At 38.7% G+C, this 24512-nt stretch overlaps 2 protein-coding genes across 2 annotated transcripts; both read right to left on the bottom strand.

The window, feature by feature from the left end:
- Positions 1-6375: 6375 nt before the first annotated feature.
- On the bottom strand, positions 6376-7410 carry LOC139136456 (tropomyosin Tod p 1.0102-like). The gene has a single exon (XM_070704181.1). It carries the CDS (start codon positions 7408-7410, stop codon positions 6376-6378), a length of 1035 nt encoding a protein of 344 aa, XP_070560282.1.
- Positions 7411-23002: 15592 nt separating this feature from the next.
- Positions 23003-24097, bottom strand: LOC139136455 (solute carrier family 35 member G1-like). Its single transcript, XM_070704180.1, has one exon. The coding sequence runs from the start codon at positions 24095-24097 to the stop codon at positions 23003-23005; it is 1095 nt and encodes a 364-aa protein (XP_070560281.1).
- Between the last annotated feature and the right edge of the window lie 415 nt (positions 24098-24512).

Genomic DNA, 24512 nt, shown 5'->3' with positions numbered 1-24512 from the left:
ACATATTTGTCCATAACTAAGTAACCACAAGTGCTACAGCCTTCATGTATGGCATGATGGGACACCTTATGACGCCACATATTGTACCTCGCTAATTATGCACATATCTAATTTTGAGCGAGCCAATAGAGCTAGAGGTCTGATTTTTGGTATATAGGGATAACTTAGCAAAACAATTTTTTTGACAAAATGTCACGTGACCTTGGTGACCTTTGACCTCAAATATACATATTTTTCCATAACTCGGTAACCACAAGTGCTACACCCTTCATGTTTGGTATGATTGGACACCTTATGACGCCACATACTGTACCTCAATAATTATGCGCATATCTCATTGTGAGCGAGCCAATAGAGCTGGATGTCTGATTTTTGGTATATAGGGATAACTAAAGGAGAGAAATTTTTTGACCAAATGTCATGTGACCTCGATGACCTTTTACCTAAAATATATGTTTATGTCAATAAATATGTAACCACAAGTGCTATAACCTTTGTATTTAGTAGGATGGGAGACCTTATGACAACACACGCTTTACCTCATTAATTATGTACACATCTAATTCTGGGCAAGCGAATAGAGCTAGAGATCTGATTTTTTGGCATATAGGGATTAATTAGCAATATAATTTTTTTTTCAAAATGTCATGTGACCTCGATGACCTTTGACCTTTATTATACATATATATGCATATTTCAGTAACCACAGGTTCTATACCCTCCAATTTTGGTAGGATATTAGACCTTAAGATGTCACATCTTGTACCTCATTTATAATGTGCATATGTATTTCTTGGCTGGCCAATACTGCTAGAGGTCTGATCTTTTTTCCCGATTTAGAACCATAACTTAGACATGCCTCATGTGTTTCAAATTGGGAACAACGACATAGACCTATGTGCCCATAGATCTCAACATATACACTCCAGTGATACTTCTTAATGACCACATTTTCCTGCCCCATCAAGACTAATACTCCTATTACAAGTTGGGACTATGTCATTGTAAATGACTTGTTGAGTTAATGGTTGTATCACAGTATTCGATATATCTAATTCTGTATGTTTTCCATTTTATATTCTGAATAATTACATTAAACATATTTCACTGTCTCCAGTACATTTCATTTAAGTATTTTCACTTCATGCACTTTATCCCTTTCACACATGTTCAAATATCTGACCAGAGAACAAACACTAAATAGTCCAGGATGGGAGCTACAGTGTCATTGACGCTATTTTTTGTTTTCTATTCAAATTTGCCCACCATTGCTGTTTAGCAACATCTTGGACTCTAGTAAAAAATTCATACAAAAACCTTTCCTTGTTACCCACTTCCTGGGCTAGCCATACGTAACCAAAACCGTATGAATACAAAATATGTTTTATTGAAGTTGCCCAGTTCTGCTTGCCAAGAGAATTTAAATTATAAAGCATGACGTAAGCTTGGCGTGGCAACCTAGTTGGTGGCAGTTCAGTTAACTTAAGCCAAAATTTCACACAGCGTTGCAGAGTTCTGACAAAAATGGGTAATCTACCACATTCTCCAAGCACTGCTTCATTCGTTGCACTGGAAGGCAGACCCAAAAATAACCTACACCATTTACGTTGTACCTTCTCAGCTTTGTCATAGTATTGATAACCCATATTTCTGACCAATACATTAAAATGGGGAGAATCATTGAATCAAATAACTGAAAATGAATTTTAAAAGGAAAACCATTCAACTTTTTGGAAGAAGCATATAATGCCGTTAACGCTTTGTTGGCTTGGTCAGTAAGTGTCGATACTGCTTTCCCCCAAGTATTTCTAGATGAAAGTAACAAACCCAGATACTTATAATAACTTACAACATCTAACATTTGACCGTTTAAAAACCACTTTTCAGAACGTGCTCTATGGCCACCTCTGCGGAAAACCATAACTTTGGTCTTATCAATGTTTACTTTCATTTCCCATTTTTTACAGAAAAGACTTAAAACATCAATTAACTTTTGTAGATTTACAACACGTCTGCAAAAATGGCAACATCGTCAGCAAATAACAGAGCAAATAAATTATAAATGTCTTGTGTTAACTGAATCCCCAAATTACCAGAATTTACTAGCATGTCGTTCAGTTCTTTAATAAAAAAGGTAAAAGTATTGGGCTCAGCATACAGCCTTGCCTAACCCCTACAGGACAATCAAAATATTGTGATACATAAGACCCTGATTTAACACAAGACTTGACATTTGAATACATAGAATGTAAGATATACAACATTTTACCTGATACACCAAGAAGTGACAATTTATACAATAGCAAGGAATGATTCACTCTATCAAAAGCCTTTGAAAAATCTACAAAAAGGCAATAAAATTTTCCACCAGGTCTACCAAGGTATTTTTGGGTAATCGCATGTAGAACAAAAATGTTATCGACAGTGCTGTGATTCTTACGAAAGCCTGCCTGACAGTCAGACCTTATGTTATTGGACTCTGCCCAGATAGATAATCTTTCGTTTAAAATTGATGTAAAAATTTTTCCAAAAACATTAAGCAGTGAGATTCCTCTGTAATTGTTAACTTCGTTTTTATTCCCTTTTTTGAAAAGAGGGATAATGACACCTATAGCCCAGTCCTCAGGAAAATCTCCTGAGTCAAAGATACTATTAAATAAAATGAGAAGGAAAGGAGTAATAACAGCGGATGAAAATTTGAAAAATTCACCCGGGATTCCGTCAACTCCTGGAGATTTAGCAGATTTTAATCTTTTTAAACTTAACAGTATTTCATCTTCTGTAATACATTATTTAGTTCTCCGTCCTCGGCTTGCATTTGAGAAGGCGATGAAACTAAATTACTTATAGCATCTTCGACAGTTTCACGAAAAGACTGGTCACTTACATCAGTGTCACTACATTGTACATAAAGGTTTTTAAAATAATCATACCATTCATTTAAACTGATGACATTTGAAGTATGGCTTTTACGGTTCATACATGTCTTCAAAATCTGCCATATGTCTGAAGAACCACCTTCCTTGAAAGCTTGTAACAGTTTCTCCTTAATGGCATCTTGATAGTTTGTTTTTTTATCTCTACAAGTCGCTTTAAAAACTTTCTTTGCTGTCAAATACTCTTTAAGTGAAGAATATGAGCTTGTTTTCCGAAAGTCTTTCAACTTATCGTACATAAGTCTTTTTTTGAAATAACATGAATCGTCAAACCAACCTTGTGTTTTACGACTATTTCTGTTACAATCTGAAACTTTCATACCTTCACCTGCAAACTGCAATGCACTGGTAAATTTACGAATAGCTGTATTTACATCAGGTAAGATGGCAATAGCATTTTTGAAAGAATTTGATGTTTCAACAGAAGTGACATTTTCTAAATACCTAGATTTACTATTTTCTGACCAACGGTAACGAACAAGCTTTGCGCATTGGCCATCACCACTTGTTGTAGAGACAATGTCATGCGTGGTACTTGACAGTAAATTACAAGATAATGCAAAGTGGTCAGATTCAGTACGAGGTATAATGTCAAAGTCGTTCACACACTCAAATAAATCGGCAGACATGATCATGTAATCCACAACGCTGGCTCCCAAGGCTGTTGCACAAGTAAAATTCCCAACACTATCACTGCCAGCCCTGCCATTCAAAAATGTATGTCCATTCCTTTACATAAATCAATCAATACCTTGCCAGCAGGTGTAACCACGTCATCCTTTGACCGACGTGGACTGTCAAAAACACTTGGGATATAATTTACATTTTCCAATACCGGAATGTGTGCTACTGAATCGTCGGTTATATAATCGTCAAGTCTACCTGTTCTGGCGTTGAAATCTCCTGCCAAAATAATATTATTACCGTCACACACATTAACCAGATAATCATCTAGTTTACTATATCTTCTAAAGAGTTGTCAGGACGTAAATAGCAGCAACAAAAAGTAACATTTTTATCAGAAGAAAACAAAGAATTTTCAAACTGTAGGAAAACACAATTTTCTATAATGTCAGTTTTACAACTTATAATTTTGTTGAAAATCCACTTTTTGACATAAACCGCAACACCGCCGCTGGGACGCCCTTTTTTGAGCGTTTGACAGCAGGATATAAGAATACTTTATAATCAGAAAGAAAATTTACTTTATCGTCTTTTACACAAAATGTCTCTAGTAAGCAAACAATATCATATTTCGCACACAAGGAAGAAAATTCTGGATTACCAATATTCCTTTTAAAGGGTGAGTCCTGCCACATTTTGAGACTTTTTCGTTTGACTTTGGGCATATACTATAGTTCTGGTTGTCAATGAAATTGGTATTAATAAAACAAACATTTACACACAAACTGAAGCTTATTTGAGCGGTTTTTAGACGGTTGTATTATGTTATTTCGACGAAAACACGGGAAAAGTTGCACTTTTCGATTTCCATCATGGCGACATTTTCCGGAAATTGCCGAGCTCGCCCCGTTTTGGCGTAAGTAGCTGTGACGTCACTAATAGAATGGGTGATGGTGACTTCGTGCATTGACTATGGAGATAGTGATAATTTCATGAGTGAAAGCAGTGCAACTGAGAATGTCATCGTCACAGAAGATATGACAAAGCTGTTCAGAATTTACAGGCCTGCAAATTTTAACAGTCGGAACCTTAACTTAAACGAGAACAAGAGCGGAACTCTTGTTGACCGTCGCGTCAGTGACAAGCCCACCATGACCACAGTCAAACACACCAGTGCACTACCGTACACACAACCGCAAGCTAACAAAATATAAATATAAGTCTGTAGTTGCCATCCCACCTTATTATTACTTCTCAACACATATTGCCTCGTTCAAAATCTGTATATAAAAATTTGAATTACACCATGACGCTTGTAGATAAATGTAGTAGAGATCAAGTTGAAAATTGTCCACCGTTCATAACACACATCTTTCCTATCATTCAACAGCTGGAAGTGGAACAGGCTGAGGGTCATGTTAGCATAAACACCAAAGGTAGTATTCTCGCCGCAAAATCTTCAGTTTGGCGTTATAAAACCTCACATGAACATTGGCACTTTTAAAAATATGTGACCGTAAAGACATGTCTAGCCAAATTCTCGGGAAGAAATACATTAAAATTGACATGATGTAAATATCGGGCACACTGGCACCCGAGGCCGGGCGGCTCAGCCGGCCATTTCTGTGACGGAGCATCCGTTTTTAGGGTCTATGGACGGAGTGATCAGCTACGCTTCCGCACTTTTTTTTCTTGATTAAGTGTCAGCGATATAAAGCACAGTGTTCATTGTTTCATGACTGCGAAATTCTCAAAGAAGCTAAAATATTTTAGGGGAGACTTAGTCGAGCAGAAGGGAACAGATGACGACAACATGACTGCTTCGTCAACAGTATAAACTTCTTTGCTACACGTTGTGTCACTGTTACTGGCAGCGCCGTGCTGTATTATACAAAACCTATCGTTCAGTCTCGCAAAGAGTCAGTCAATCACTACGTAAACTTTTTAGGAATATAAAATTAGATATCTCCTAACGTTACTAATTATAGAGTCACACGTGCATTGGATCTAGTACTTGTATTCATTTATTTATTTACAGTCACTTTCGTAAAGCATCTGAATCGGCGATCAGTCTTGGGGATGTAAACACGGCCATACTTCTCCGCGGCCCCCGCATCCTTGACATGTTTTGGGCAACCTGTCGCAGTCTTGCTGCTGTTCTCGCACTTGTCCACAGTTGATGATGATACACGCGAAGCTTTCTGGTGACAATGGTCGTACTGGTACTCGATGTAGTAACTCCGGGAATTAAAGTCTATCTTACCGTACATCTGGCTTCCGAACCGTGTTTATTCTAAGTCACGGCACTCGAAAATGTGCACCGCAGAAAACGCTTGTCTGAATGCCTCTTTTCCGACCCTTTCTTGTAATTTTGTCAAATGCGGCTAATACATCATCCTAAATGCAATAAACTGACAATGGCTGCAGTTACTTCAGCCACCAAAGGCGTAACTTCTCACCATGTTGAAGCCACAGCGGTAAGCATTCGCTATGGCCGAGGTGAACACACTCACTCGTACATTCTATTAGTTACGTCATTTCCGGTGGCAATGCCCGCGAATTCCGAAACGACCCGAATGGCAGCTAACTTCAAAGTCGCACAACATATTGTATTTTAATAATATTTAACCGCGTCGTTTCATTGGGGTGATGCATTTATTTGATAAAGTAGGGGTGGCAAAATCATATAGCATGGCTCATTTTAAGCAAAATTAACTTTGAATTTATGCGGGACATACACTTTAAGTCCTCTGATGTTCCATACCAACAGAGAAAGTGACCTGACATCTCTACAGTATGGGCCTTGACCACATCCCTATTCAGTGCTTTCACCTCGAAAGTTGTACGTACGTTCCGATATCTGCCCAGACTCTTCGTTGACACGAAACACGCGTTTACAGTGCGCTTCCTTTACGACAAGTTTGTCATATTGTAGATAAGCTTTCACGTCTTTATTAGCTTTGACAAGAGAACGGCGGAGATCTGATAGCTTGCCACGTATGTCACGTATTCTTTTTGTATAGTCTTCACTGATAGAAATGTTCGTGTGCTTCAACTTGTAAGCCTTACGAAGAGCCTTTTCCTTGTCTTTGTAATTTCTGAACATGGCAACGACAGGTTTTGACCCGCGAACAGATGGTGCGTTTGGAATTCTATCCACACGTTCGAACTCCACGATGTCTTCCATCCCAAGATTATCATGAATAATTCGCTTTACTTGTTCTTCTGATTCGGCCCACGTTTCACTGTCCCCATTCTGTGACACACCAAAAAACACCAAATTGTTTCGCCGACTTCTGTTTTCTTGATCATCTTTCTCCTTCCTTATTTCGTTAATTGACTTTTTCATTTCGTCAAGCATTGTTTTCAACCAGGTCGTAGGACTTGCTTGTGAATCTGAGTCAACAGAAACACTTGACTTTCTTTTCAAACAATCTATTTCAGATTTTAACTTTTCAATTTCATTCAATTTCTCCGACTCTTCTTTCATTTGCTCTTTGATATCATTAATATCTTCTTCAACATTGTCAATCCTGGTTTGAAGTAGTGCGAAGTTACTGTTCATGGCTTTCGTATCAGCTATTATGGTGTCTAATTTTTCATGTAAAGCAGTAATATCTTCTTTGGTTATTGCTTCTGAATCGGCACTTCTCAACTTTGGTGGACCGGGATTCCGTTCAATGTTACCAGAAATGACCAGTAAACCAAACAAGCACAACTTGACAGCGAGTGCCATATGCCACATTGGTATGCACAGAGTCGCCATCTTTGGCAGTTTGCTTTGCCTCAATGGGTTGCCACCAGCAAAACATCCAATTCTACGCCTAAATGTTTCCAAATCCGTTCCCATTTTTCAAAATCCACGTCTATATACCTTACCAAATTTGCTTGCAAACTTCTCTAGGCTGTAGTACCAGTCACCCATCGAAAATTCGTCGAAAATAGCGGAGCTCAGATATTGAACATGCTGCTACGTGTCTGCTTACGTAACTCCACCGGTCAACCTAGGTACAGCCATAGTTTATCAACGGCAAAGCAGTATGTGAAGTACTCAGGTATGTTAATGCATGGGCATAGGCATACATACATGTAAAATCAGTTTGAACATACTTTTTAATCAGACCTGGTCAGAAAATTCTGAAAATTGCCAAAAATATGTTTTGCATTTGATTAAGTTGAAATTTATCATAATATATTACCTAAGTCAGATCACGTGACCATAATGTATTATTTTCCCGCCAAAATTGTATATTGCAAATAACTGAATATTCCAACCGTTAAACATCAAAATATTTAAAATATTATGACCAATTAATGTAAAATGGGATAGGAACTTGTGTTGGAACTAGTGGCAGATGCAAAATTATTGAATTTTGAATAACATTTCTTCACAAAAAAACAACAAATACAATATTTTTGACGTTTTACATGAATATTTTGAATATCAGAAAGAAGTATAGATAGAGTTTCATGAGTGCCATGTATTTTTGAAAGAATATGATAGATGTTGTTTCCAAAAGTGCAGAGAAAATCAAGAAAATTTAACGGGTTACGGTTGGAATATTTTGGCGGGAAAATATCAGATTTGGTCACGTGACTCAACTCGTCAAGATTTAGGCAGACATTAATTTTAAAGAATTCAATAATTCCAATAATTAGGCCAAATATCAATCAAGTCGCGTGGTTTTTAAAGATAACTGATCATTTTCTTACTTTTGGGCTTGATGGGTACAAACACCCATGCATTAACTTACTTGAGTACCCTTTTTCATATCGACAAATTTACTTTATAAGTCTCTTGAAAAGAAATGTGTGATTTTATTCAAACTAAAATAATTCATTTTTGTATTTCTTAATCCTAGTTCCTTCATAGACAGTAGAGGGGGAACTCTACCGTCGATGGTTCCTTGCAAACGAGTAAACTATACTTCCAAATGAACAGCTATTAGGCATGTTTGAAAATCCATAAATACCACTTGATATTCAAACAAAACTTAAAAATCTCAGGGATTCGTTTGCTTCCTTTAAAAATTTGATGGGCAAGGTGACATGTAAAGCCAAAGTATATTACCGTCTATCAAGACCAGAGCTTCGGCCACGGATACAGTCTACCAAAGAGCAAGTTTCTTCATCTTGAAATTAGGATTTTGTTTTGCACATTACGATTTATTCTCACTGAAATAAGGTTTTTGGCACGCGTAGAACAATGCGCATGGATTTGAAATATTTTTGTCACTTCTGCAGCCAACTATGGCGTTGTCAATCTAAAGACACATTTGAAGAATTGGATGTATGCTGTTTCACTCCTCCAGTGCTGTGAGTGCAGTCAATTCCTCCCGCGTCTTGCCGTCTGTCTTGGGTTGCTTTTTGACACTATGGTTTTTCTTGTAACTGGTAATGGAGACGACAACAGAACCGAGGACCACGACACCGGCGCCGGCGAAGTCGAGGGGATATATCGTGTACTTGAAGATGAAAATATCGGCCAGGTAGGCCACTACAAGCTGTATGTTCGACAGAAGAGCGACGGTTGCCGCCGACTCCAACTGCAAACTCTTGTATCGCGTCCAGGTACTGAACAGAGTGCTGACACACACTGCAGAAACGAAAAATATAACGTCAACTTCCATGTCCCACTTTGCGGGACTGACGACGAGCATGAGAACGCAATTCATAACTGTCCCAACCGAACTGTTGTAGAACATGATCGCATATACGTTCACCCGTCCACGGACCGCCCGCCCGATGACGTATCCTGCTGAAATACCCAGAACAGACACTAGCGTCAAACCGTAGGCCAAAGTTTCGTTTTTGCTCGATGCCGTGTGCGCAGGTGCTAGAAACCACGGTCGGGCGATGAGCAGAATGCCTATTACGTTAAGGACAGACGCCACGGCTTCTGAAACACGACAAAATTCTTTCAGGCACAAACATGCAAGAGTCGCGGTCACGATTGATAACATACCTTGTATGATCGCATTGATATTACCCAGCGGAGCCAGCGGCAGTGCATATAACAGAGCAATAGACGCCAAAGTTCCAACAGCCCCGTTGGCGATCATGGCGAAACGGTCTTTCCACGTTTCAAGTCGCGGGTCCACCTGCTTGTAGACAAGGCACGGCGCCACCGTCAAAGTGCCGACCACGCCAGACAGGAACTTGATCTGATACTGCGTAACGCCGGCTCTCTGGGCGAACACGATGAACACAGAACTGACAGCGTAGGAAGTCCCGCTCAGTAGGGCCAGGGTGATACCGAGTGCGGAATCGATGAAGTTCGCAAGTCGACTCCGAGGATTTTGCTTCCCAATGTCCGTGTTCCAGTTGAATAACTCGTCATCGTCCGATGAGTCGTATTCGTGTATTACTCGTACAAGTGTTAACGGAGGTTCCATCGTGGCTTGAAATGTATAGAGAGTGCTCTTCCTACGGCGTCTACTTCGTCAATGAAGTTGAAATGTACATCGATAAGGGGTGGACCATTTGATATCCTGGGGCGGGGGTCTGGAAGATTGATGAGGTAGCATTATCTTTTTTACCTGATCCATTGTACAATTATTTTTTCCACTCTCCCGCCTTTTTTCGTCAGGCCTTCTCTGGGTGATTTTTTTTTCATTGACAATTGCTGTGAATCTTTTTTTCTAAAATCTTCCAGACACCCCCTCCGGGATATCAAATGTGCCACCCCCACTGCGCTGCTTTGCTCTCAAAGTCGACATCCTTTATAGCATGTAATTATGCATACATAAACAGGCATAAAACTGCTTAAAGGATGTTTCGAGAGTAAAAAATTGGGATGTATTCATACCAGAGTCGGAGGACCCGAAAGATAATGTAACCGCAGCGACTGATAGATACTTTTTTTGTGCAGACACTATATTTTAGTCAGAATGTTCTCTGCTATTCAAATTCAAAACAGTGGATTACAATAAATATTAAATCCCTTCTTAGGCTGGATCAATAAGCATTTTGTTGAAAAGGACAGCATGCAAATTGATGGAGATAAAAAAAATCATTACTAACACGATTGGAACTAAGTTGGGATAATTGGATGGTGGAGTAATGCCGATTTAATCTACAAATATAATCTCATTTTGTTTTGCTCAAAATCATATTTTTTGCAAAGATTCGGTCAATGTAATTAGTTTTTAAACCAAAAAATTAAAACGTTGATTTGGTTCATCTTTAACATGACAAGTAGTTCTATGTTTGGTGAGGAAGAAGTGTAAATTTATGCAAACTTATGCAAGTCACCAAATTTCCTGGTTTCTTTTTTCTTCTGTTTGCGTATGCAGGATACGTAACGTTTGCATTGTTATATTGACAAATAAATTCTGACTATATTATAATTCATCTGTCAAGAATAACATCGGAAATCACAGACAGACAAACAAAAAGACAGACAGACAAACAGACAGACAGACAGACAAATACACACAGATGCCGTGTTGAAAATTAAATCGGTAGAAAGGATAGAAACACATTCTTGGAATCACAAGAAACTGAAAAGCGCCTCTAAAATTGACCTTGCTATAGATTTAAGTATAAATACAATAATTTAACAGAATGATCGATTGTCGTAAACATTAGCGGTAATACTACACATTCTGCAATATACCGCCTCAGGCTGACCAGTGAAAATTCCAACTCGCTTTGATAAATATAGGAAAGGCAGTCTATTTGAACACAACATTGACATGAAACGTCGATGGATTTATTTTCACAAATTGATTCAACTTTCCCTGCGTATCGAATGCTACTTGTTCACCATTGAAATCAGCTCCCCATTAACAGAATGATAAGTTCGGGGAAACTGTAATAGCTTTTTTAGAATTTCTTCAACCAATCGATGAGATTTCCTGTATTTTTAAATAATCGCCCTCTCAGCGGATTACAAATTTGTATTAATCGTAATTTTGTACTTAACAACTTCCATGGGGACCAAATGAAGGCGCCGAGGAATTAAACTTTATCTTTTACTAAATGAAATATAAATTCGATCGGAAATCGTATTTCAAGTTTCATGATGCGGACGACATTTTCAATATGTACTGACTAGAGATTTGCTTAAATTGTTTTCTCTTGAGAAACAAATTGAAAGCTCTTGTTAGTATGAATTGCTTAGTTCGGTCACTGCAACAGCTTGCTGTGGTCCATAGCTGTGGTGGTTACGTATACAGGCGGGATTCCTGCCTTATAAGGGCTGGTTTTGACTTTTACGACTATTAACCCTTTCCCACCAAAATTTTAGTGAAACATTTTTACCAATTTTTATGAATTTTTTCTGTAATTTTTTGATAATTTTGGACCAAATGGACATCACATTTCATTGGGTCCATTTGTTTAAAAATATTAACAACAAGTCATTGACAATGACATAGTCCCCACTTGTAATAGGAGTATTAGTCTTGATGGGGCAGGGAAATGTGGTCATTAAGAAGTATCACTGGAGTGTGGCGTTCAGATCTATGGACACATAGGTCTATATCATTGTTCCCAATTTGAAACAAGTGGCATGTCTAAGTTATGGTTCTAAATCAGGAAAAAAGATGAGACCTCCAGCTGTATTGGCCAGCCAAGAAATACATATGCGCATAATAAATGAGGTACAAGATGTGACATCTTAAGGTCTATTATCCTATCAATATTGAAGCATAAAGAACTTGTGGTTACTGAGTTATGCATATATAAGTATAATCAAGGTCAAAGGTCATCAAGGTCATGTGACATTTCGAAAAAAAAAATTGCCTTTTTAAGTTTTTAATGTTTTAACTTGAGCCTCATTATATCAATTACCAAAGTAACTTACACCCGGAGTGTGTAAGCATCTGAGGGGAATGTGTAACCCCGGTTACGATTGTAAGTCATGTGATTAGATCTGCTGCGTGTTGTTTGAGTGTGATGACACATGTGTGGAATTTCATTGATAGCGTCTTCGCCCACAATGCATTGCAATGCTCTACTGATTTTCACTGCTGAAGACAGTACTTTGGTGTGGACGTACGTTTAGGAATTATTATCTGTTTTACTGCCAAGAAAAAAATTCCAAGACAACGTGGTTGGTCTTTTACATGACTGTGCTTTACAGGTATGTGTATTTGAACCCTTTGGTATTGAAAACAATGAACTTTTAAAAGTCTCAAAGTGTGAGACACACCCCTCAAGTTACAACGTGGAAGGACCATGTGTTTCCCAATTACCGGTATATACCGTGGATGAAAAGTTTCTAAGTTGTTATTCTGTAGTTAGCTTGATTCTAGTAGTTCTTTATGAAAGTAGTGAAGTTTTATTTAGACATGTTGAAATTTGGGTTTTCCGATTTTGAAGGAAATTTTCTGTGATTCTTAGTTCTTTGTTTCATGGGATTTTTGAACAGTGTATTTGCTATCATGTTGACTTAGTCTCATCCTGAATGAGATAGTGTAAACAGAAGGAAACGCTTACATAATTGCCATTGGTCTTTTACATGACTGTGCTTTACAGAGGAGATCCAGTTAATGAATTACTGGTAGACTGCGTGTGTTCCTGTGTGTTCCTATTGTGTGGCCCGAGTGAAGAGCCAAGGAGTGCCTGGAATTTGTTCGAGTCAATCATCAACTCGAGTATTGCTACCAGGGTTGGAATAACAAATCCCCAGGGAGGAGCTGCTGGAAGGACTCTGTGTGTGTAACGTAGTTTCCTATTGGATAGACTGTCATCGTCATAGCAACAGGACGGACATTGACCTACAGAGAAGCCATTGTACAGCCATATGAACAATAGCTAAGTGAATGAACCCTAGACAACAGCCATTTTAGAATTATCTGGAACTTTATTATGGTGGATGAACTTTAGATTTTGCGCCTGGAAATTATTTTCCAGTAATACTGCCATTGGTTTTAATCATTGTAGACCCTTGTTTTTATTCTTTATTATTATTATCGTTAGTATTAGAGATTTTAGCTGTAGTGAAATAAACCCTTAATATAAACTGCAACGCAAATTGTACGATAATCATTCTTTCCTGGTTTGTTTATTGTGTGATATGAACCTTGGTCGGGTTTAATTATCTGGCTGAATTTAATTGTCAGTTTAATTACCCGGTTACCCGGTTATTGCTAATTAATCCCTATATGCAAAAATCCAGACCTCTAGCTCTATTGGCTTGCCTAGAATTATATATGTGCATAATTAATGAGGTAAACCATGTGTTGTCATAAGGTCTCCCATCCTATTACATATAAAAGACATAGCACTTGTGGTTACTTATTTATTGACATAAACATGTATTTTAGGTAAAAGATTATCGAGGTCACATGAAATTTTGTCAAAAAATTTCTATCTATAGTTATCCCTATATACCAAAAATCAGACATCTAGCTCTATTGGCTCGCTCAAAATTAGATATGCACATAATTAATGAGGTACAATATGTGGCATCATAAGGTGTCCCATCATACCAAATATGAAGAGTGTAGCACTTGTGGTTACTGAGTTATGGACAAATATGTATATTTGATGTCAAAGGTCACCGAGGTCACGTGACATTTTGTTAAAAAAATTGTATTGCACAGTTGTAACTATATACCAAAAATCAGACCTCTAGCTCTATTGGCTCGCTCAAAATTAGATATGCACATAATTAATGAGGTACAATATGTGGCGTCATAAGGTGTCCCATCATACTATATATGAAAGGTTTAGCACTTGTGGTTACTGAGTTATGGACAAATATATATATTTGAGGTCAAAGGTCACCAAGGTCACGTGACATTTTGTCAAAGTGTCTGAGATATCTGCGTGAACGGATGGACTCAAGGACAGACATGACCCAATCTATAAGCCCCCTAAACTTTATCTGTGGGGACTAAAAACTGTGTCACTGCATCCTTTTTGCAATATGAATACGATGAGAAACTAAATTTTATTTTTCTTGGCCTTATCTTATACCGGTACATGGGAGTCTATGGAGAACAGCCTTATACATGGGAGTCTATGGAGGCGTAAACTAAAAAGTCCTCTAACGCGGCCAAATTTGATCGCATCGTGAAACAAATCGACGTGCATCTGTATGAGGTAGGGTACTATCCTTGTACCAAGTTTGAATGAAATCGCTCCAGGCGTCTCTGAGATATCTGCGTGAACGGACCGACGGACGGACGGACGGACGCACACACACACGGATATGACGAAACCTGTAAGTCCCCCCCCCAGACGGTGTCAGTGGGGACTAAAAAGAATTGGCACAGGAATATCTCAGATATATATCTGCATTCATAAGCCCCTGTGCATGGACACAGCATTAATATTAATTTCATCCTGGGGACCCTGTGGATCATACCTGGGGACCCTGTGGATGGATATCAAAGACAGGAAAGAAAATGGCCGTCACACAGCCATTTATGATCGAATCATTACAAAAGTCGGTGTGCATATATATATGATAGAGATTAATACAGGTATAAACTTTCAATGCAATCCCACTCGGCATCGCTGAGAAATTTACGTGAACGCCCGTACAGTCGTAAAATATAGGAAACAAAATGGCCGCCACGTAGCCATTTTAGACCAGATCAAGACAAAAATCAATGTGCATATGTGTAACAACTAGAGTAATCTATGTACCAAGTTTGAATGGAATCGCTCCTAACATCACTGAGAAATTTGCGTAAACATACGCATTGACATCAAATACAGGAAACAAAATGGCTGCCAGACGGCCATATTGAATCAGATCGTAAAACAAATCGATGTGCATATGTATGGCATAGGTGATAATCCTCGTACTAAGTTTGAATGAAATCGCTCCAGACGTCTCTGAGATATCTGCGTGAACGGACGCACGGACGCACGCACGGACGCACACACGGACGCACGCACGCACGCACACACGCACGCACGGACATGACCAAACCTATAAGTCCCCCCGGACGGTGTCTGTGGGGACTAAAAATCTGAAAAAATTGACCGGGCTATATTTTCTAAAGGTGACAAAAATTGACTTAAGCGCTCAAAAGAGTTAAACCCTGCAAACACAGCTGGATCCAAAGCTATGCAACAGCCAGCTTTACCGTAGTAATGGAAATGTGTTTGTAAATTCACCTGTAGACCGTATCCATCTTTAAGTTAAATCCACGCATATGGAAAGTGAGAGGGTGGAGATTTAAAGGACGACATGTTTCGAATATTCATGATTTGAACGTGACTCTTGCATTTTGCTTGCGTATAGACCATGACACCCGGAGATACACGTTTCGGAAAAATTAAAATGACACGACAATGGTCGGTAACACGAAAACGCACTAAGCCTTCATCGTCGCTGTCTAGCGTCTCAGTAAATCCGCTCAAAAGTAGAACTTTACGACCGATAGTTCGAATCGACGAGTTTGTAAAGCGATCAGTGTACAACCTGGGAGAGACTAAGAGACAAAGGCATCGCTTCAGATTACTTCCAACCCATGGAACTATCGATTGAGAGCAATATATACATGCTGACGTCATACAGATCCTGATGTCCGATCACGTCCGATCACGTCGGATCATCGACATCAAACAGTAATCATGACATTAAAAAACGAGTAAATTTGCAACTCAAAGGCCCCATCACAAATGAAAATTTTATCGACGGATATTTGCGGCTTTTATATTTTAATTCAAGTATTGTGTCACTATATTGAGACAGAGTGTGTAAAATCTAAGCTGCCTCTTTCACTTTAGGTGTTGTCATCGTACCGACGTCTGTATATGTGTATGAGCGTACGTGGATTTTAGTAGCATTACGATCAAATATGGTTCCAGCAATGAGTACACTGCTAAATGGTGCGTCTGCCCATAATGAACACAATAGCATATCAGTTCAAAACTGGTTCCTTCTAAAACTCGGTGTGTGTATGAATTTAAAATATTCTGTCGTCGACTTTTAAGTATTTCTTCAATATACCAGGTCTCAGGAAGTGCATTCTTAGCCCGCTCGGCGGGCAGCGGTCTTGGTCTTCTAGTGTTCACCGTTTTACATAAATATAAAAGAAATGCATCTTTCTTTGCGTCTTAATGTGAATCACCGCCGGGGTACAATACTCCACGAGGTGTTTTACAATTCATCTGTTTGTTTGCACTTGCGACACCTACAAATTTACAATATACCCATGTTTCCAAACAATTTGATTGCATTCCATGCCATTTTTCTAGAACACCGCCCTCACTTTCAACCCATTCCCATTACCATGTATTTGACCAGCTTGACCCGCGTGGTTTAGCAAAACTCGATTCCAATATCTGATCCCAGTCTGATTAAAATGGCTGACACGGAATGTTCTTGATCACCATGTAATCTGAACAGTTTTGTCAAATATGCTTCCTTGTTTTACCTTTTGACAGATATACGGAACATGTTGATCATTGAAGTTCAGCACCTGCAAGATATTTTACAATACGTTTTCTTTCGGTATCTGAGAGAAGACATATCTTTCGAGTAATTATGACAATGATAACCTCCTCGAAATCAAATTCTTACGATCAGAATATCAATAAAGCATTCTGTTCTGTTGAAAAGATGCAAATTCATCCGCAACTAGCGATAGATGCAAAAGTCCCTAAATTTTTGAGAATATGTGTCAGTTATTACTATGCAAATGTATGCAAATTATGTAATATGTAAATACGTGTCTGAGAGAGCTCATTTTGGCTAATACAGAAGACAGTGGCTGATACAGTGTCCCATATTGACTATAGAGTCTATGTTGTTTCACTGTAGTGCGGGCCATTGACGAGTGGGGGTGGGAGAACACTGGGCGAAAGAACAGTATATCACGCTTATATAATGTGATGACACATTCTGTTCACGTAGACCAACACGTTATCATCCTATACCAGGCTGGAACGAAATGGTTAAAGAAACTCATAGTGCAGCTCGCCATGCCTATAGCCTTTGGAAATCTGCCAATAAACCAAGGTTTGGCCATATTGCAGAATATATGCGTCGTACAAAATCAATTTTCAAATATTCTCTGAGAAGGTGTAGGAAAGATGAAGCCAGTAAACGTGCTGATAGCATGGCACATTCTTTACTTGTAAATGACCATAGGAATTTTTGGGCAGCTGTCACCAAAGTGAATAGCAATAAAGTTCCGCTAGCAACATGTATAAACAAGGTAAAAGGCGAGCAAAATATCGCAAACCTGTGGGGTGATCATTTCAAAAAACTTATGAATTCTGTTAATAATTGTAAACACAGTAGATTTGTACAGACAACACTCATCTCTGTGCCTTACGCTGAAGAGATGTCTGTTAGTGTTCATGAGATTCGTAAAATTATTGACAACCTTACAGTTGGGACATCCCCAGGCGCTGATGGTATTGGGGCAGAGCATTTACGCTATGCAAGTAGTAAATTCTCAGGTATGTTAATGCATGGGCATAGGCTTACATACATGCAAAATCAGTTTGAACATACTTTTTAATCAGACCTGGTCAGAAAATTGTGAAAATTGCCAAAAATATGTTTCGCATTTGATTAAGTTGAAATTTATCATAATATATTACCTAAGTCAGGTCACGTGACCATAATCTGTTATTTTCCCGCCAAAATTGTATATTGCATATAACTGAATATTCCAACCGCTAAACATCAAAATATTTAAAATATTATTACCAATTAATGTAAAATGGATAGGAGCTTGTGTTAAACATAGTGGCAGATGCAAAATTATTGAATTTTGAATATTATTTCTTCACAAAAAACAACAAATACAATATTTTTGACGTTTAACATGAATATTTTGAATATCAGAAAGAAGTATAGATAGAGTTTCATGAGTGCCATGTATTTTTGAAAGAATATGATAGATGTTGTTTCCAAAAGTGCAAAGAAAATCAAGAAAATTTAACGGTTTACGGTTGGAATATTAAGATTAATAAAGACGTAAATTTTGGCGGGAAAATATCCGATTTGGTCACGTGACTCAACTCGTCAAGATTTAGGTAGACATTTTTTTGAAGAATTTAATAATTCCAATAATTAAGCCAAATATCAATCAAATCTGGTGGTTTTTAAAGATAATTGATCATTTTCTTACTTTTGGGCTTGATGGGTACAAACACCCATGCATTAACTTACTTGAGTTGGTTGTACATCTTGCGCTGTGTTTATCTTCCATGTTATTGCATGGGTTTGTCCCTGAAAATCTAACAGATGTCATCCTCGTTCCTCTTGTGAAAGACAAAACTGCTGATCTGTCGAATAAGAATAACTATCGTCCAATTGCCTTAACCAGTGTCATTTCTAAAGTCCTTGAGAGTGTCTTACTAAACCGCTGTGAAAGGTATTTGACAACTAGTGATTATCAATTTGGTTTCAAAGAGAAACATGGTACAGATATGTGTATTTTTCTTCTAAAAGAAACGATTAGATACTACAAGAAAAATGGAAGCTCAGTTTACGTCTGCTTCCTTGATGCAGAAAAAGCGTTTGATAAAGTAAATCATTTTACACTTTTAAAGAAGTAAATTGAGAAGCAAGTACCTCTGTACATTATTAGACTGATTTATTTTGGTACTGCTCACAAAAGTTTTGCGTACGTTGGGGAAAGTCTACTTCTCAAATTTTTACAGTTTCAAATGGAGTCCGTCAAGGGGGCATTATGTCCCCCTTCTTTTTAATTTGTATATTGACGATCTTAACAGAGCACTGGCTAGTTGTGGAGTTGGCTGTGAAATAGGCGGTACTATGTTAAATAACTTATCTTATGCTGATGACATGTGTTTGCTTTCACCATCTATTAAAGGGTTGAGAAAGCTTATTGATGTATGTGAACAATACGCTATTGAGAACGACATTGTTTATAATGTTTCAAAATCAAAATGTATGAATTTTGTATCAAGAAACAAAACTCAGAATGTTCCATCAGTGTCACTTGGAGGACAACCTTTAGAATTTGTTACACAATTTACTTATCTTGGTCATGTCTTTAGATTTGACCTTAAGGATGATGTTGATATTGCTTCTCAGCGAAGGGCGTTATGTGGTAGATCAAATGTACTTTTGAGAAAATTCAGCAACTGTAGCTTCCGTGTTAAAACTCGGCTTTTTAATGCATTTTGTAATAATTTCTATTGTATACAATTGTGGTGTGATTACAAGGCGTCAGCAATCCGTAGTTTGCACGTGTGTCACAATAATGCTTTACGTAGGTTGTTGGATTTACCACGAAATGCTAGTATTTCATCTGCATTTGTAGTAAACCAAACTGACAATTTTCCTATCTTGAGGAGGAAAGCTGTGTACAGTTTTGTTCGTAGACTTCTATATAGTGAAAACGAACTGCTAAAGAGTCTATTAAACTCTGACGCCGCTTATTTTGGCCTGCAAGACAAATGGCAAAAGCTTCTCTATAGCAGATTTTAAAGTGATCGTGGATTGATTGATAGATGGCTTCTGTTAATTTACTCTTTATTTCCTCTCAGTATTTAATTGTATAGTTTTTATAGTGTCCTTTTAACTTTCTTTGTGCTATGGACAGTTATTTTTTAACTTGTCTGAAATAAAGTTGAAATAAATAAATAAATAATTGTTTAAATAGTGTATTGTTGAAGTTTTTCTCCGATATAGCAAACATTCGACCAATTCAAAACAGTTATCGTCATGAAAGAGAAAAGAATATGACACAAAAGGCTGCTTAGACAGGTATTCAAGCTACAGTAGATTAAAACAAGACATTGATTTTTTTATTGTACTCAGTCTTTTTTGACGGCAGTAAATCTCAATATCGAGAGTAGCTCAATGCAAAGGTATCGGTGCAGCTCTTTCACTCTCACACATAAAGTGTAAATACCGTTGCCTCATTTTTATTTAAATACAGAGCTGACAGTGAATTAGCACGCAAAGCTGTTTTACAGCCCTTTGAACAATGTGCATAGAAATATTATCTGCACCGATCATTATTCCAGATAGATCCTGTCAAACCTGCGAGTCTTGCACACTTGTTGCTTCGCATTTATCTATGACTTTGTTCGGGAGGAAGCGGTGGCTCGCCAATCGCGATCACCCCACCAACTGCGGAAGTTTATTCCTTCAGTTTACCCCGTAATAATATTCATAAGCCCCTCGACTTGGGGGAAAGTTTACTATCATTGGTGCAAGAGCAGCAGAGACGCTGCAAGCTGACAGACCAACACCACCATTCAGTCGAAAATTCGCGTAAGAATTGACTAGATTATACATTCAATGCGTTTCTAATTTTTCAGAAATGATACTTTTTCATCTAATTCGATGATGCCTTTTCATCTAATTCGATGATACCTTTTCATCTAATTCGATGATACCTTTTCATCTAATTCGATGATACCTTTTCATCTAATTCGATGATACCTTTTCATCTAATTCGATGGTACCTTTTCATCTAATTCGATGATACCTTTTCATCTAATTCGATGGTACCTTTTCATCTAATTCGATGCGATCAGGTGCCCCTCATAGTTCTCACAATCAAAGCAATAAAATTATTCGAGCAACTTTTGGCAATTTTTGTCTCATATTCTCTAAATGGGCGAGCTGTCCATACCGACAATGCACAGAAAACCAACCCAAAAAAAGAAGTACACATTTTATTTGCAAATGGTGTTTGCGATACGATTTGTACGTCACTATCAGTAACTGATCATAAACACCCGAAGACGTTCTCAGAGTATCACTACCTTTTCTTTAAGGTAGTATGCGCTACGAAAGTAAAAGACTTTGCTCAAGCTTTCCTAAAAGAAACATTCAAACATTCTCTTTAAAAATAAAAAATAAAAGTCAGTGGTCAACATGCAAATTTTAGTACGGGAGAAAGGAATTAACTTAATTTTACTGACATATTAAATTCAAAATGGCCGCTACCTCTGTGTTATTTTCGATTTCCAGACAAATAAGACGGTGAAAGCTTCATGTAACACAAGAACTTCAAAACGAGCCTCTATAAGCGGTCGATCTGAAAAGTCTTGTACAAAATTGAGAGTCCTTGCACCGTCAAAGATTATAGGAATTGTACGTGGCAATCTATCACGCAAACGGAATCGTACTGTTTGCAATCCTATGCTAAAACTTAAACTCGGGTGAGTTGAACGGTTTTTGGGAGAGATGAAGCAGTATAATCAACAATTAATCACGTGACCACCTCGGGGGACTCCCCTGGCTTACTGACTCCATACAGCAGTATAGTACCCTTTTCCAAAGCTTCTGCCATTTTTATGGGCAAGCACGTTTCGTGCTAAGACTTCAATGGTTTTGCTGTGTATTGATCTTATCTCTCTGAATCCTTAAATCATGATTAATAGCTTAATATATCTTCAAGGAAGGCTAAGAGGAGTACCTGAAAATCTTAAAATTCTTGTGTTTGGAATCGACAGGAACGGAGAGCGTGCAAATTAAAAAACAATGACCATTAAAGCTCCATAAGCTGTATTTTTTGGCTATTTTTTCCGAACTTTTGTTTTGTGGTTTCCCTACGCTTTCTGCTTTGGATTCCTAAACTGTACTTTAATGCCAGGTATTTAGCATATCAACACAACCTATATGGGTATAATCTCCATTGTTTTTGTTGAAAATTGTATTCAAGTCCGGATTAGAATTCATTTGTAACAATAAACAATGATCACAACACACATACAAGCTGTGTTGACAAAAAGAATACTCCAAATTTCAACATGACTAACGGATTAGGGTCAGACACGGTAGTTGATATACAGAAGCAGAATACTGAAAAACTTGCCAAAAGTTACAGCTTATGTCCCTTTAAAACAAGCGTCAGCTTTCTACCACTACATCCGAGTGACTACTAACAAGTGCTATCCACAGTGAAAAAATCTGGAATATTCCCAGGGCAGGAAATATACAGCACTTACCTAGGTACAGCCATAGTTTATCAACGGCAAAGCAGTATGTGAAGTACCCTTTTTCATATCGACAAATTTACTTTATAAGTCTCTTGAAAAGAAATGTGTGATTTTATTCAAACTAAAATAATTCATTTTTGTTTTCCTCAATCTTAGTTCCTTCATAGACAGTAGAGGGGGAACTCTACCGTCGATGGTTCCTTGCAAACGAGTAAACTACACTTCCAAATGAACAGCTATTAGGCATGTTTGAAAATCCACAAACACCACTTGATATTCAAACAAAACTTTAAAATTTCAAAGATTTGTTTGCTTCCCTGTGAATTTGATGGGCAGGGTGACATGTAAAGCAAAAGTATATTAGCGTCTATCAAGACCAGAGCTTCGGCCACGGATACAGTCTACCAAAGAGCAAGTTTCTCCATCTTGAAATTAGGATTTTGTTTTGCACATTACGATTTATTCTCATTGAAATAAGGTTTTTGGCACGCGTAGAACAATGTGCATGGATTTGAAGTATTTTTGTAACTTCTGCAGCCAACTATGGCGTTGTCAATCTAAAGACACATTTGAAGAATTGGATGTATGCTGTTTCACTCCTCCAGTGCTGTGAGTGCAGTCAATTCCTCCCGCGTCTTGCCGTCTGTCTTTGGTTGCTTTTTGACATTATGGTTTTTCTTGTAACTGGTGATGGAGACGACAACGGAACCGAGGACCACGACACCGGCGCCGGCGAAGTCGAGGGGATAAATCGTGTACTTGAAGATGAAAATATCGGCCAGGTAGGCCACTACAAGCTGTATGTTCGACAGAAGAGCGACGGTTGCCGCCGACTCCAACTGCAAGCTCTTGTATCGCGTCCATGTACTGAACAGAGTGCTGACACACACTGCAGAAACGAAAAATACAACGTCTGCTTCCATGTCCCACTTAGCGGGACTGACGACGAGCATGAGAACGCAATTCATAACTGTCCCAACCGAACTGTTGTAGAACATGATCGCGTAGACGTTAACCCGTCCGCGGACCGCCCGCCCGATGACGTATCCTGCTGAAATACCCAGAACAGACACTAGCGTCAAACCGTAGGCCAAGGTTTCGTTTTTGCTCGATGCCGTGTGCGCAGGTGCTAGAAACTCCGGTCGGGCGATGAGCAGAATGCCTATTACGTTAAGGACAGACGCCACGGCTTCTGAAACACGACAAAATTCTTTAAGGCACAGACATGCAAGAGTCGCGGTCACGATTGATAACATACCTTGTATGATGGCATTGATATTACCCAGCGGAGCCAGCGGCAGTGCATATAACAGAGCAATAGACGCCAAAGTTCCAACAGCCCCGTTGGCGATCATGGCGAAACGGTCTTTCCACGTTTCAAGTCGCGGGTCCACCTGCTTGTAGACAAGGCACGGCGCCACCGTCAGAGTACCGACCACGCCAGACAGGAACTTGATCTGATACTGCGTGACGCCGGCTCTCTGGGCGAACACGATGAACACAGAACTGACAGCGTAGGAAGTCCCGCTCAGTAGGGCCAGGGTGATACCGAGTGCGGAATCGATGAAGTTCGCAAGTCGACTCCGAGGATTCTGCTTCCGAATGTCCGTGTTCCAGTTGAATAACTCGTCATCGTCTGATGAGTCGTATTCGTGTATTACCCGTACAAGTGTTAACGGAGGTTCCATCGTGGCTTGAAATGGATAGAGAGTGCGCTTCCTACGGGGTCTACTTCGTCAATGAAATAGAAGTGTACATCGATAAGGGATAGACCATTTGATATCCTGGGGCCGGGCGGGGTCTGAAGATTGATGAGGTAGCATTATTTTTTACCTGATACATTGTACGATATTTTTCCACTCTTCCGCCTTTTTTCGTCAGGCCTTCTCTGGCCAATTTTTTTCATTGACAATTGCTGTGAATCTTTTTTTCTCAAATCATCCAGACACCCCCTCCGGGACATCAAATGTGGAACTCCCACTGCGCTACTTTGCTCTCAAAGTCGACATCCTTTGTCGCATGTAATTATGCATACATAAACAGGCAGAAACTGCTTAAAGGATGTTTCGAGAGTAAAAAAATTGGGATGTATTCATACCGGGG

Source organism: Ptychodera flava, chromosome 7 (assembly GCF_041260155.1).
Source record: "Ptychodera flava strain L36383 chromosome 7, AS_Pfla_20210202, whole genome shotgun sequence".
Classification (NCBI taxonomy): Eukaryota; Metazoa; Hemichordata; class Enteropneusta; family Ptychoderidae; genus Ptychodera; species Ptychodera flava.
Note: the sequence above shows the minus strand (reverse complement) of the source record. Positions and strands in the feature narration are given on the sequence as shown.

What these genes read in the sequence shown, in the direction of transcription:
- LOC139136455 (XM_070704180.1), bottom strand. Translation starts at nt 24,097, where the DNA reads ATGGAACCTCCGTTAACACTTGTACGGGTAATACACGAATACGACTCA.
- LOC139136456 (XM_070704181.1), bottom strand. Translation starts at nt 7,410, where the DNA reads ATGGGAACGGATTTGGAAACATTTAGGCGTAGAATTGGATGTTTTGCT.